The sequence below is a fragment of the Nerophis ophidion genome, linkage group LG23 (assembly GCF_033978795.1).
Source record: "Nerophis ophidion isolate RoL-2023_Sa linkage group LG23, RoL_Noph_v1.0, whole genome shotgun sequence".
In the NCBI taxonomy this organism is placed as follows: Eukaryota; Metazoa; Chordata; class Actinopteri; order Syngnathiformes; family Syngnathidae; genus Nerophis; species Nerophis ophidion.
Genome location: NC_084633.1, coordinates 31,385,522 through 31,401,921, shown reverse-complemented (window position 1 = coordinate 31,401,921; position 16,400 = coordinate 31,385,522). Strand labels below are relative to the sequence as shown.

At 38.2% G+C, this 16,400-nt stretch overlaps 1 protein-coding gene across 5 annotated transcripts in view; it reads left to right on the top strand.

Moving 5' to 3' along the window:
* Positions 1–16,400, top strand: part of LOC133541069 (thyroid hormone receptor alpha) — a 303,323-nt gene that overhangs the window by 283,602 nt on the left and 3,321 nt on the right. For all 5 annotated transcript variants that reach the window (XM_061884148.1, XM_061884146.1, XM_061884147.1 and 2 more), the window contains 3 exons: positions 5,053–5,258; positions 7,020–7,166; positions 10,276–10,534. In XM_061884148.1, coding sequence (XP_061740132.1) covers positions 5,053–5,258; positions 7,020–7,166; positions 10,276–10,534 — 612 coding nt within the window. The remainder of the gene's footprint in view (positions 1–5,052; positions 5,259–7,019; positions 7,167–10,275; positions 10,535–16,400) is intronic.

The following is a 16,400-nucleotide window of genomic DNA, read 5'->3' as shown; positions in this document are numbered from 1 at the left end:
ATTGAACTTACACTATGATGTAAAACACCAGCATGTGATTTTAAGACATCAGGACCTGCGGTGTGACGGCAGCACCTACAATAAGCTTATTCTACCAAGCACCCCCATGTAAACAGTTACCTACTGTTAGCACTGCTATGACTCCCTGTTAAGGGTACAGAAATGCTCAGAGGCAACAATCTGGCTTCGATTCAGGGTTATACGGTACATGCATTCATAATGGATTTTTCAGTATGGAACATTCAGTACAACACAGAGGGTACTGAGTTGTTATAGTCACATGTCTGCTCCGGAACAAATACAGCAGTATTTGGCCCAGCTTTCAAATTATGGTGTACAATACAAACGTACACTCCTGGCGTTCATCCAAATAAACCCAACGTTTAATTCTCATAATATTTAGCTAACTATAAGTAGTTCAAACCAGTGACCTGCTGACCTGTTGTCTTCAGGTTAGTATGTGGTTGAAATGTTTTTATATTTACCATATGCTCAACACTTTATTTTCACCATTAAGACGATGTTTCTTTAAATATATATGTATATATATGTATATATATATATATATATATATATATATATATATATATATATATATATATATATATACACAGCACAGGGCAAAAGTTTGGACACACCTTCTACTCATTCAATGCGTTTTCATAATTTCCATGACTTTTTACATTGTAGATTGTCACTGAAAGCCTCAAAACTATGAATGAACACGTACCGTTATCTACTTAACAAAAAAAGGTGATATAACAGAAAACATGTTTGATATTCTACTTCCTTAAAAATAGCCACCCTTTGCTCTGATTACTGCTTTAAGAGGTAGTCATCTGAAATGGTTTTCACTTCACAGGTGTGCTTGAAGCTCATTGAGAGAATGCCAAGAGTGTGCAAAGCAGTTTTTGGAAAACATGTTTTCATTTATTTCACCTTTTTTTTGTTGTTAAGTACATAACTCCACATGTGTCCATTTTTGATGACTTCAGTGACAATCTACAATGTAAATAGTCATGAAAATAAAGAAACCGCATTGAATGAGAAAGCGTGTCCAAACTTTTGGCCTGTATTGTCTGTCTGTCTATGGATAGAGTGTGAGAGAACGAGAGCGATACATATACAGTATATAGATACACACAAACACACATATATACAGTATATGTGTGTATGTATTTTTTCATATTTAATTTCACATTTTTGTGTACCGGTATATACAGCATTTATATATATGTATATGTTTTATATATATATATAAATGCTTAGAATATTTTGTTGCATAATCAAATATTAAAGTTTAGAAGATAAACATTTGTTATGTCAAATTATACAATGTTCAATAGGAAAAATAAAGTACTTTATTGACGCACATTATTTTAAGGCTTTTGTGGGGCACATAAAATGAGGTGGAATGCCAGATCTGGCCCTCGGGCCTTGAGTTTGACACCTGTGCTGTAGGTGAACTAGGAGAAGAACCATTACTGTTGCCAGACGGGAGCAGTGATGGAGGCTTTATGTATGCCCGAACAATCTAGTCAAAGCTACACCCGAGCAGCGGGCCAGGTCCCACTACCTGAGGTTCGTGTTGACACAGCGTGCTACGTATCCGACAAGGGGCTCCTATCTGGCGGTGGCACATGTCGATTGGCCCCGCATTCCGCATTTTACATCTCAGAACATCCTCCCAACACACACACTATACGCAGGGGGTACCAACTCCCCAATAAATGTGTCCCATGGAATAGTTAACTATTCTAAGACATTACTACTTTATATACTTTTAAATGTGATGGCAAAGTTTTTTTGTGTGTGTTTACCGGTGTTTTGAGGAGACATGCACCCCTAATGGAATTCATGCACCCCTTGCATTTGCGCATGTATATGTACATAAAGAATGTGGAGAGGTAATTAAAGGAATCTTTCACATGAACACAAACAGTACGCTAAATCAGTGTTTTTCAAACTTTTTTGAGCCAAGGTGCATTTTTTTCTTTGAAAAAATCCGGAGGCACACCACCAGCAGAATTCATTAAAAAATGTAACTCAGTAGACGATAAAAAGTTATTGTCACAATTGTTGGAAATTAATTTAAACCATAAACAAGCATTCATCACTATAGCTCTTGTCTCAAAGTAGGTGTACAGTCACGACCTGTCAAATCACACCGTGACTTATTTTAAGTTTTTTGGTGTTTTCCCGTGCATTGTGTTTTAGTTCTTGTCTTGTGCTCCTATTTTGGTGGCTTTTCCTGATTGGTTGCTATTTTCCTGTTGCAGTCTTCCTTTGGGCGCTATTCCCCGCACCTGCTTTGTTTTAGCAATCAAGAACATTTAAGTTTTTGCTATCTCTTTTTGTGTGGACAGTGTTGATTGTCATGTCATGTACGGATGTACTTTGTGGACGCTGTCTGCTCCACACGCTGTAAGTCTTTGCTGTCGTCCAGCATTCTGTTTTTTCTTTACTTTGTAGCCAGTTCAGTTTTAGTTTCGTTCTGCATAGCCATCCCTAAGCTTTAATGTCTTTTCTTAGGGGCACCCACCTTTTGTTTATTTTGGGTTTAAGCATTACATACCTTTTTACCTGCAAGTTGCTTCCCGCTGTCGCCTGCATATTGTGATCACGACAAAGCATCACCGTTGTTCCCGACATCTATTGAGCGTTTAGCTACTGGCTGCCACCTACGGATATGGAAGAGAATAACATGGTTACTCTGCTGAGCCCCGCATAGTACAGACACTCAGCAACGGCACATTATTTGCAGATTATAATTACTGTTTTGCAAAACATATTTTTAACCCAAAAAGGTGAAATTACATAATCTCCCACAGCACACTAGACTGTATCTCACGGCAGACGAGTGTGCCACGGCACAGTGGTTGAAAAACACTGCACTAAATAACGCTATATTTTTATATATTGTCCTTTATAATACATGTTTCATGCTACAAACTGTTAAAGAATCTATTGTACGATACATTACCGCTGGTAATGGATTCATGTGAAGATATCGAAAATCATGGGTCGCAAGACATGCTGGTAGAGATTTTAGTTTCCCAGAAAAAAACTACACAAAAAACAACCTAATAAATCAAACACTTAATTGTTTGGAGTGTGAAAAAATACAAAAAATCTGCATTATTTAGGATATCTTTGATTCATACAGGTGCACAGATGCAGGATTTCCAAAGCGGAGAACGCCTAGCCATAACAACAGTACTGGTTCACTTCCTATTCCATACAGTTAATTTGTACAGTGGTGTGCAAAAATATCACAACACTTAACCTGAACTGGAAAATTACATTTCTTTTCAATGACATTACCCCAAACTCGCCATTAAACCCTTGTTTCTTTCATAGTAGAACGTTTAACCATACGCATATTGCATAATGAATGTTCCAGAAACATAATGAGGGATGAGTTGGAAGGAATTTGCACAGATGAAATGTATGCTCTACGGAAACTCTCTGGAATGAGCTTTGAGAGCACAGAGTTTGTAACTCTCTGCAAATATATCAACACAATGCCAGAAAGATGTGCTATTGCCACACTAAATATTAAGACTGAAATGTAGGCAAAATATTCTCAGTACCTTGGCCCTTAAAGGGGAACATTATCACCAGACCTATGTAAGCGAGAATATATACCTTGATGTCGCAGAAAAAAGACCTTATTTTTTTTAACCAATTTCCGAACTCTAAACGGGTGAATTTTGGCGAATGAAACGCCTTTCTATTATTCGCTCTCGGAGCGATAATCCGCCATTTTCTCAAACACATTACAAAAACTGAGTCAAATCAGATCTGGTATTTTCCGTTTTTTCGACTGTTTTCCGTACCTTGGAGACATTATGCCTCGTCTGTGTGTTGTCGGAGGGTGTAACAACACGATCAGGGATGAATTCAAGTTGATTTACGTGGAGTGTGCATCGATTAGCACGGCATGCTAATCGTTTGGTCTGCACATTTTACTGGCGATGCTACGACAGTCATGGCACAGAGATGTATAGATATACTGCGACACTCAAAGCAGATGCATTTCCAACGATAAAGTCAACGAAATCACAAAGGTGAGTTTTGTTGATGTTATTGACTTATGTGCTAATCAGACATATTTGGTCGCGGCATGACTGCCAGCTAATCGATGCTAACATGCTATTTAGGATAGCTATATGTACATTTGTAGCTATATTTGCATCCAGCCTTTCCCTCCACCCACATTTAATGCCAAACAAACACTTACCAATCGACGGATTTAAGTTGCTCCAGTGTCAAAAGATGCGAAAGTCCCTCGTTTGGTCTGCTACGACAGACATGGCACATAGATGTATGGATACCCTGCGACACTCAATCGTTGGTTAGAAGGTGATCGCCGAATAGCTTCAATAGCTCTTCGCTCAATAGCTTAAGTTTCTTCTTCAATTTCGTTTTCGCTATCTGCCTCCATACTCAAACCATCCGTTTTAATACATGCGTAATCTGTTGAATCGCTTAAGCCGCTGAAATCCGAGCTAATGTCGCTATATCTTGCTGTGCTATCCGCCGTGTTGGCATCACTAGATGACGTCACAGGAAAATGGACGGTGGATTTACAGATAGCGAAAATCAGGCACTTTAAAGCGTTTTTTCGGGATATTCCATGATGGGTAAAATTTTGAAAAAAACTTCGAAAAATAAAATAATTCACTGGGAACTGATTTTTATTGGTTTTAACCCTTCTGAAATGGTGATAATGTTCCCCCTTTAAAGTGAAATTTTGTTTCTGGGAACAAATAAATCACCAGTATCTTAAGATTTGACAATTGTTCTAATATTTGTGCACAACACTTTACATGTTTGTGTATTGTGTACATTCTTGCATCAATCAGAGAACAGTGCAATTTGTTTTGCTCAGAATGTTCACATCGAATGATTGAATCGTGAAAGCGCCCTAAAACAAACTAGTGTTTGTACCGTTTGTCGTCTAGCCGGAATTCAGTTCCAAACTGTCCCAACCGAGGAAATAAAAAACTTAACTGCACAAAATCACCTCACTCTCCGCTGACCTTTCAGTGGTCCTGGATGACTCCAAGCGTGTGGCCAAGCGGCGTCTCATCGAGGAAAACCGTGAGAAAAGAAAAAGGGAGGAGTTGGTGCGGACATTGCAGGTCAGGCCGGAGCCGAACACCACGGAGTGGGAGCTGATCCGCATGGTAACGGATGCCCATCGGAACACCAACGCACAGGGATCCACCTGGAAACAAAAGCGCAAGTTTCTGGTGAGACTGAAACATTTTAAAAATATGTACAGTACTGGCCTAAAGTTTAGACAGACCTTCTCCTCATTCAATGCATTTTGTTTATTTTCATGATTATTTACATTGTAGATTGTCACTGAAGGCATCAAAGCTATGACTGTGGAGTGATGTACTTAACAAAAAAAGGTGAAATAACTGAAAACATATTTTATATTTCAGTTTCTTCAAAATAGCCACCCTTTACTCTGATTGCTGCGTTGCAAACGCTTGGCATTCTCTCGATGAGCTTCAAGAGGTAGTCACCGTCACCTGAAATGGTTTTCACTTTCATAGGTGTGCTTGAAGCTCATCGAGAGAATGCCAAGAGTGTGCAAAGCAGTACTCAGAGCAAAGGGTGGCTATTTTGAAGAAACTAGAATACAAAACATGTTTTCAGTTATTTCACCTTTTTTTGTTAAGAACATAACTCATTCATAGTTTTGATGCCTTCAGTGACAATCTACAATGTAAATAATCAAGAAATGCATTAAATGAAAAGGTGTGTCCAAACTTTTGGCCTGTATTGTGTGCGTGCGTATGTGTGTGTGTATGTGTGTATATATTTATATATGTATATATATATATATATATATATATGTATATATATATATATATATATGTATATGTATGTGTATATGTATATATATATATATATATACATACATATATATATATATATATATATATATATGTAGGTGTGGGAAAAAATCACAAGACTACTTCATCTCTACAGATCTGTTTCATGAAGGGTTCCCTGATTTTTTCCCACACCTACATATTGCGCTCTACCACGGTATCGAGCACTATTCTCCGGATAATCCAATCAAGACATATATATATATATATATATATATTTAAGCATATTTTTATATATATATATAAGCACTATAACCTAATTTACATTATGCTTTCTTGAAAGTTAATTTTTTATGACTTTCCAAAACGAAAACGTTTTTTAAAAGACAATCACAGTTTCAGTAATATAGCAGTTAGAACTGCATTCATACAGTGCAGTGCTTGAGGGTAGAAGTCATGTGATTTTTTGGGGTAATTCCCACCCCACAGAATTCTATGTCTCATGTGCAATTTCCATGCAAGTACTTTCTTGTAGCTGTTGTGTATTAATAGTCACGTGTTGTAGGCAACGGCTCATTTGTACTTATGTCAATAAATATTGCTCATGGTAAATATTCTTACACCGTATGTTTTCTTTTGGAACGGTTCCATTAACTGGAACTGGTTACATGCAGCTCATCTTTTCATGTTAGAGGCAGTCATTTATTAAAATCTAACCCAACAAATCTTGCCTTTTCATGAACTTAAAAATCTGATTATTTTATCACCAATTTAGACTTTTTTTTTAAATTTATTATAGGAAAAAAAGACGATTAATGGCAATGGACAAAATACTCAATACAATGTCAAACATGTTAAATAGTAGCTCACCATTTAAAGTGTTTTACCCATATGGGGCGGCATAGCTCAGTTGGTAGAGTGGCCGTGCCAGCAACTTGAGGGTTGCAGGTTCGATTCCCGCTTCTGCCATCCTAGTCACTGCCGTTGTGTCCTTGGGCAAGACACTTTACCCACCTGCTCCCAGTGCCACCCACACTGGTTTAAAATGTAACTTAGATATTGGGTTTCACTATGTAAAGCGCTTTGAGTCACTAGAGAAAAGCGCTATATAAATATAATTCACATCACAATTCACTTCACAATGAATCATTCCCTATTTGTTTCCAGTCAGATGATATTGGCCAGGGCAAAGTGGTGCCCACGTCCGAAGGAGATAAGGTGGACCTGGAAGCCTTCAGTGAGTTCACCAAGATCATGACACCGGCCATCACACGTGTGGTGGACTTCGCCAAAAAACTGCCCATGTTCTCAGAGGTAGGTCATACGTCAACTCGGGACGCGTCGATCGGTCAGCCAGCGATCAGTATCATGAAAAATTATGTGATCGACATTGCCGATTAATGCTTTGAAATGTTGATCATCTCTGGCTGACACTGTTTATTTTAAGTCCCGCGGATGACAAGCAGCGAATTATGTTTCTTCATACACAGTGTAGATGCCGCTCGTCTAAGATAATAAAACTTACTTCTTCTTAGTATCATTACATATTATCATTATAGTACGTGGCTAAACATGTTACACAACGAGAACTTTAAAAAACACCAAGAAATAAGTGCTTAGTAAACATTAAGAAATATAGATGGAACCGATTTGCAGCAGAATGTAAGCAGTTGTTAACAGGAAACTAACGAGTGGATTATTTAGATCGGTGGTTGTCACCAACTACCATCTCAGAAAAAACTTGGCTCTCCAAGTACCACCATAATGACCAACATTAAAATACAACAGCGAGTAGGCCTAAGTTTTCATGAAAAAGTATGTTTAATACTTTTGGCCACTGTAAATCTACACACAGTAACCCTACACTGTGTTTGAACAAAGGAAAATAAAACACTGTACTTTAATCAAGTGATTCTTTGGCAAACCACTAGATGGAGCCTGCGTACTAGAGAGAAGATAGCTTAAGAGCCATTGTCGGTGTGTCAGTAATGTTGCGGCAAGAAGTACACAACACATCCATAGATTGGTGGTGTTGATACCAAGGGTTGTATCAGTATAGGCTTAATACTAGAAGGATTACATCGATATTTTTATTTTATCAAAATCCTGTATGTGTTGGCCCTGCGATGAGGTGGCGACTTGTCCAGAGTGTACACCGCCTTCCGCCCGAATGCAGCCGAGATAGGCTCCAGCGACCCCATAAAGGGACAAGCAGTAGAAAATGCATGGATGGATGTATGGTTGTTTTTGTTCTTGTTTACAAATTCATTGATAGCTTCCTGGACACAGGAGGACTTTGATGGCAACACTAAAGGATTTAAATGAGTACTTGATAATCGTCGCGTTTGTTTAGTTATTGACTTTTTCAATATTGTGTTGATATTGTTAAACTGTCAATATCACTCTCCATAAATACATTACAAAATGTAGCAGTTTAAGCCAAGTTTTAGCTTAGCTGTCGGCATTGAAAGGCATTCATCGGCAATGGCGATCACATACTTTTTCCACAAACGTCGTCCAATACTGATTTGTGGCCCATCGATCGGCGTGTCCCTGCTTTGCACTGATCAGGAAGTCACAGTGTGGACCATTACCGCTGTCCCTCATGTAAGAGGAACATATTATTTGTTTTCAAGCATTCCACAATTTATTGATCTATTAACTCAGTGTTTTTCAACCACTGTGCCTCGGCACACTAGTGTGCTGTGAAATATTGTCTGGTGTGCCGTGGGAAATTATGCAACTTCCCCTAATTGGTCCAAAAAATATTATTTGTAAATCAATCTTTATAATCTGCAAATAATGTGCCGTTGTCTAGTGTCTGTGCTGTATGGAGCTTGGCAGGGTAACCATGTAATACTCCATATCAGTAGGTGTCAGAAGGTAGTTCATTGCTTTGTAGAAGTTGGAATGCTTCGAGGATAGTTTGTCGTGATCCCAATATGCAGAGCACAGCGGGACACAGCGTGCAGGTACAGTAAAAGGTTATGTTACGCTTAAACCAAAAATGAACAGAAGGCAAGTCCCGCTAGGAAAAGCCACTGAAGCATAGGAATGACTATGCAAAACAAAAGTCAATCAATCAATCAATGTTTATTTTTATAGCCCTAAATCACAAATGTCTCAAAGGACTGCACAAACCACTACGACTACGACATCCTCGGAAGAACCCACATAAGGGCAAGGAAAACTCACACCCAGTGGGACGTCGGTGACAGTGACAATGATGACTATGAGAACCTTGGAGAGGGGACCGAAAGCAATGGATGTCGAGCGGGTCTAACATCATACTGTTAAAGTTCAATCCATAGTGGATCCAACACAGCCGCGAGAGTTCAGTTCAAAACGGATCTAAGACAGCAGCGAGAGTCCCGTCCACAAGAAACCATCCCAAGCGGAGTGGGATCAGCAGCGTAGAGATTGCCCCAACTGATACACAGGTTAGCGGTCCATCCTGGGTCTTGACTTTGGACAGCCAGTACTTCATCCATGGCCAATCTGACCGCAAGGGAGGGGGGGACAGAGGAGAAAAAGAAAAGAAGCGGCAGATCAACTGGTCTAAAAAGGAGGTCTATTTAAAGGCTAGAGTATACAAATGAGTTTTAAGGTGAGACTTAAATGCTAAGTAAAACTGAACTGGATACAAAGTAAAAAAAAAAAAATTGAATGCTGGACAACAGCAAAGACTTACAGTGTGTGTCCGTACATGAAATGACAATCAACAGTGTCCCCACAGAGAAGGGTAGCGTCCGCACAACTGAAATAGTCTTGTTTGCCAATACAAAGCAGGTCAGGCAACAGCACTCAAAAGGAAGGTGTGAAGCTGCTACAGGAAAACACCAACAAAACAGGAAGAGCCACCAAAATAACAGCACAAGACAGGAACTAAAGCACTACACACAGGAAAACAACAACAAACTTAAAAAAAAAAAGACAACCTGATGGAGTTTCATTTTTTTACGTTTCTGCTGGTGGTGTGCCTCCATGTTTTTTCAATGAAAAAAATTGTGCCTTGGCTCAAAAAAGGTTGAAAAACACTGTATTAACTATCCGTCTACCCATCCATCTATTCAACTATCTTCCTTCCAATTGCCCACCTTTTTACAAGAGAAGTGCTTCAGAAATGGATGGATTTATTGTGAAATGCCATAAAGATTAACAAATGTGCTTTACTTTCATACAGATTTGCATAAATAACATAGCAGTTGACAAAAAAGTGGAAAAACTGAATAATCGCTCATCATCATCCAGCAGCTCTGTCAAATATTAAGCATTCATATTGTTGGTTAAGCTGGTTAATCGGGAACCGAATTAGTCCTCGGCTTTGTGACTCCATTTTCTGACAGTCTGCGAGATACTAAATATTCAACTTTGACCTGAACATTGGGTAAAATCCCGCCGCATTGTGAAATGTACTTCCCAGCTTCCTTGTGAGGACCAGATCATCTTGTTGAAAGGCTGCTGCATGGAGATCATGTCGCTACGCGCCGCCGTTCGCTACGATCCGGACAGCGAGACGCTGACGCTGAACGGCGAAATGGCCGTCAAGCGTGAGCAGCTGAAGAACGGGGGGCTGGGCGTGGTGTCGGACGCCATCTTTGATCTGGGCAAGAGCCTGGCACACTTTAATCTGGACGACTCCGAGGTGGCGCTGATGCAGGCCGTCCTACTCATGAGCTCAGGTGAGAACATCTTTTTTCAAAGATTTGTATTCTTCTATTGCAGGAGTGTCAAACTCGTTTTCACTGAGGGCCACATCACACTTGTGGGCCACTTTTAACAGTGAATAAACATTTTGCCTATGCATTTATTTATTTTTTTACATACACCGTGAAAATATATGTGGATTTTACATTAAAAAAAAAAATGGCAACTCAGGCACCAGAATTTTACTGTAAAATATACAGTGGTTTTTTTACGACATTTTGAAACTCAGCACCACTGTTCTTTATGGAAAAAGCTGGCAGTTTGGCCGCCAGATTTCTACTGTAAATTTTATGGTGTTTTCTTTTTTTACAAAATATTAATGTAAATGGAAAACAAGTACCGTATTTTTTCGGACTACAAGGTGCACTTAAAATCATTTTCTCATAAATCGAGTGTGCATTATAATCCGGTGCACCTAATGTATGACATAATTCTGGTTGTGCTTACCGACCTCGAAGCAATTTTATTTGGTACATGGTGTAATGATAAGTGTGACCAGTAGATGGCAGTCATACATAGGAGATACGCGTAAACTGCAAGATCACGCCAGTAAACAACACCACAACTTTAGATGTTCCATTGACAATATAGAACTATATACAAACAATGCTCAAAAATCTGTCAAAAAGTTTTTAGTATGACTTTGGTAAGTTATGAAGCCGCACCGCTTGATGGATAATCAGCGCATTAAACATACAAGTATTACTATGGTGTGTGTGTAAGGACCGCAAAATGGTACCTATTATCAGACATATTACCTGCCGTTTTGTTTCACAATATTAGGCAAAACCAACTTTTCTTACATTCTGGTGTGTATTTGGGATCTGCATAACTCCTGAAAATGTATGCGCGTCCGCTATTGTAGTCCGTATTCATAGGTTTCTTCTTATTCTCTACCTTCTTATGTGGCATTCATCATCCGCTGTTGCCATTTATAATATAAAGTAGCGTAAGGTTTTTATTCATATCTGTCAGTATACTAGCTATCAAAGCGCAAAAAACTGTAATGGGTTTACATAATTCACCCACAGAACTTTAGTTAAGAGAGTTCCGGTCAAACGGTTTTTAACGGGACACATTTCCGGCGTTGTTGCAGTCCGTTATTAGTTTAAGTAAATTCTGAATGTCATTCAAACAGTTAGCTCCATCTTTTGACACGTCTTCCACTCCCGTCCTTCCACGCTACACCGCTACAACAAAGGTGATGTGGAGAAGACGATGTCGAAGGTGAGCCACGTAAATAAGACCGCCCACAAAACGCTCCATCCTGAAGCGACTGATGATCAGTAAAACATAATTTATGCAACATTTTGACCAAAGAACCACCATTACATGTTATGTAGACCACAAGGAAATGTTTTAAATTTCGAAAAAATGTATATGACTCCTTTAATGCGCCTTATAATCCGGTGTGCCTTTTGTATTAAAATAGACCTGGTTGAACCCGCTCATCGGCAGTGTGCCTCATAATCTGGTGCGCCTTACGGTCCGAAAAATACAGAACCACTGTTTTGTTCTTTTAATTCTGCAAATGAGCTGCCAGTTTTTACAATGGAAAAATGTGGTACCATTTTTCTTTTCATTTACAGTAAAACACCGTAAACACAACAAACGTTGATTTTACCGTAAAATAAAAACTGGCAACTAAACCGACAGAAAATTATTGTAAAAAACAGTCGTTTTTTCAATTTACAATAAAAACACAGTACATTATTTGTAAATTATGTTGTAATTTTTTACAGTATCCAATATGATGGATAACTTGCTTTGAAATCATAAAGTCCAGCAGACATTGAAGTATTTTTTATTTAAGTACGATCATGTAATATTTGTTGCAATATTGGATAACATTAATGTTTCAAAGGTATGTAATTTCATGCAGTACCATATTTTCTGGAGCATTGGGCGCACCAGATTATAAGGCGCACCGCCGGTGAGCGGGTCTATTCAGGTCTTTTTTCATCTTCAAGTCGCTTTCTGACAGTCGCTTCAGGATGCGCCGTTTTCTGGGCGGTCTTATTCACGTGGTTCATCTACGGCAGCGTCTTCTTCCCGTCATCTTTGTTGTAGCGGTGTGGCATGCAAGGACGGGAGTGGAAGAAGTGTCAAAAGATGGAGCTAACTGTTTTAATGACATTCAGACTTGACTTCAATCAATAACGGAGCAGCATCTCCTCATCCGTGGCTCACTAGTGCAACAACGCCAAAAATGTGTGCCGTGAAAAAACGTCCGACCGGAACTCTCTATTAACTACTTAAGTTCCGTGGGTGAATTATGTAAACCCACTACACTGGTAGTGTTTAGCACTTCCTTAGCGAGATATAAGTTAGAACTTTACACTACTTTATATTAGAAATGGCAACAGCGGAGGATGAATGTCCCATAACAAGAAGATAGTGAAAAAGAAGAAGCTTATCTGCTACGTTATCGCCACGGACTACAGTGGCGGACGAGCGCAAATTTTCAGGACTTATGCAGATCTCGAATACGCATCAGCAGGTATTGGAGGTAAGAAAAGTTGGTTTTGCATAATATTGTGAAACAAAACGTCAAATAATATGTCTTCTAATGAGTGCCATTTCACGCTCCTTATACACACCATGGTAATACTTGTACCTCTGACTAAAGTAGCCGTAATGGGCCGACAATCCATCAAGAGGTGCGGCGTCAAAGTTATACTAAAACATTTTGGCATATTTTTGAGTGGCGTGTTTAATGTTCTTTATTTTCAATGGAACATTTAAAGTTTTGGTGTTGTTTACTGGCGTCATATTGCAGTCTACACGTATCTCTTATGTGGGACTACCATCTACTGGTCACCCTTATCACTACACCATGCACCAAATAAAATGGCTTCGAGGTCAGTAAGCACAACCAGAATTATTCCGTACATTAGATGCGCCGGGTTATAAGGCACACCGTAGATTTTTGAGAAAATGAAAGGATTTTATGTGCGCCTTATAATCAGAAAAATACAGTAAATATATTTTTTCTCCTAAAATGAAAAAAAAAAATCATAAGAGAGAAAGGTACTTTTTTGATGCATAGTATTTTCAGGCGTTCATAGGATATATAAAATGATGTGGCGGACCAGATTTGGCCCACGGATTTTAAATTTGATACTTCTGTCTTAGAGTTTGATGGCACACAGGAGACGGATTCAATGAAACTTAGGAATAAGGAAAATGCTGCAGGCAAGCTCAGTGCTTTGATCTTTAGTACACAAGTTCACATTAAACTGCAACAAAAAGTATCATTCAGGTAATGAACCTCGTGTTGGAGCAACAAGGCCTTGTTGTTGTGGTTTATTTTTCTACTTAAGGGAGATATTTCTCCGCAATGTTTATGCTTTCACATGTAAATCTCATTATATGGATTCCTTCTCTGCCAGCAGCAATGTCGCACTGTTTTTTGCAATTCTTCAAAGCTTTATTGTGCTTATGTTCTCAAACGTCGCACCCCAATAGAAAGCCAAGGTGATGATTGATTCAAGCTATCATTAAGGTATCGAACTGACTCACATTTTTACGCACATGATTTCAGTGAACGTGGCAAATTATAATTGTTGCATCTTCATACTCTGGTGAAAAAAAAACTGAGTGGGAGTCGATCCTATGTTTACACGTATTTAGTGTAATGGTACATGAATTTGTAATGGCATGTGGATATATAAATATTCACATTTTTATTATATACATCATTATTGCCCTCTATCGTTACATGCAAAATTAAATGTGTGATTATTCTGATGAAAACATTGTTTTGTTTAACATTAATCCAAAATATGCTGTGAATTACAGTGATTAATCGTAATTCATCAAAATCTCAATTGTGATTTATCTTCTAAATTATGTAAATGAGTCATTTACTAAATTAATTACAATTGATCAAAATTGTGACTAATTAATGATGAGTCCCACTTCTCTGTGAGCGTTTTAAGTGTTTAGAAAAGCGCGATATAAGTCTAAGTTATTATTAATCTATTAAAAAAAGTATTGTTTGACATTAATTTAAAATATAAAGTACAGTAAGGCAATACTGCAATTAATAACAATTCTAATTTGTGGTTAATCTGATGGGATTTTTTTGGTTTGACGTTGATTTAAATTATGCAGGAATGTCATTACTGCAAATAATTGTGATTTATCAAGAACAAATATTATTATTCTGATGAAAAATTATGTTTGACTTTAATCTAAACTTTGCAAGTGATTTTCATTCGATACGTTGTGATTAACCCAAATAAAAAATCTGATGACATTATTTTGTATTATTATTAGTTCATTATAATCGAATTAACTATTTGGTGGACTATAAACCATTACTTTTTTCCATGCTATTGTAATCTAATCAAGCTAGCGTCGTTAGCCTTAGCTAATATGCTTAACACGTGTACGAGTGTCTGTGTTAGGATTATAAATGTACAATGGAATTATTTTTGTAATGTTTCAGTTTCACAAATTCCTTGGTTAAGTCACTGAAACGTCACCTTGGAGTTATAGAGTCTGTTTAGCTGATTCTGTTTTATTTGATCAGCCGTTTTACTGCCGTGTTACAGGCACCGTTTGGAAACAATTAGGGTATGTAAATAATCATTTACAAAAGTATTTCTATGTAAATAGCTAATTTCACAATGTATTACATACTTTGAGACACTAGTGATTTAGGGCTATATAAGTGAACATTGATTGATTGATATGCAAAAAAAAAAATTAGGTTTATGAGTTTGAACATCAAATATCTTGTCTTTGTAGTGCATTCAATAGCTCGGTTGGTAGAGTGGCCGTGCCAGCAACTTGAGGGTTGCAGGTTCGATTCCCGCTTGTGCCATCCTAGTTACTGCCGTTGTGTCCTTGGGCAAGACACTTTACCCACCTGCTCCCAGTGCCACCCACACTGGTTTAAATGTAACTTAGATATTGGGTGTCACTATGTAAAGCGCTTTGAGTCACTTGAGAAAAGCGCTATATAAATATAATTCACTTCACTTCACTTCACTGTATCTGCGACTTATAGTTCGGTACGGAATAATCAGTACAAGCCAAAAGTTTGGACACACCTTCTCATTCAATGTGTTTTCTTTATTTTCATGACTATTTACATTGTAGATTGTCACTGAAGGCATATGTACTTAACAAAAAAAGGTGAAATAACTGAAAACATTTTTTATATTTCAGTTTCTTCCATATAGCCACTTTTTGCTGTGATTACTTTTTTGCATTCTCTCGATGAGTTTCAAGAGATAGCCACCTAGTGTTGTCCCGATACCAATATTTTGGTACTTTTCTAAATAAAGGGGACCACAAAAAATGTCATTATTGGCTATATACCTCCTGTACTTGGTATCATTACAGTGGGTGGTAGGTGTAGATCCAACAATGGCGTTTTTTATATTGTAGCGTCCCAAAAGAGTTGGTGCTGCAGGGAATTCTGGGAATTTGTTCTGTAGTGTTTATTTTGTGTTGCAGTGGAAACCCATTTCCCAAAATGTGTTTGTTATTGTTGTTTAGTGTGGTTTCAATATATGGCACATATTTATGACAGTGTTGGTGTTGTTCATACCGCCACCCTTAGTGTGACATGTATGGCTGTTGACTAAGTATGCCCTTAAATTTGCGTCTGTGTAGTATGTTCAAAGTTAAAATGACTGTCTTAAATGTTTGTAATCAGACATGATGAAATGAGCCAAATGTACTTGATATAGTTAGTAATCTTGAAATACACACAACATTGATGACTGCGGACAGTCAGATGATGGGTGGGGGACCGGTACGGGGTATGCAATACCGAACAACCCTATAGTCACCTGAAATGGTTCTCAACTCACACAGATGTGCATG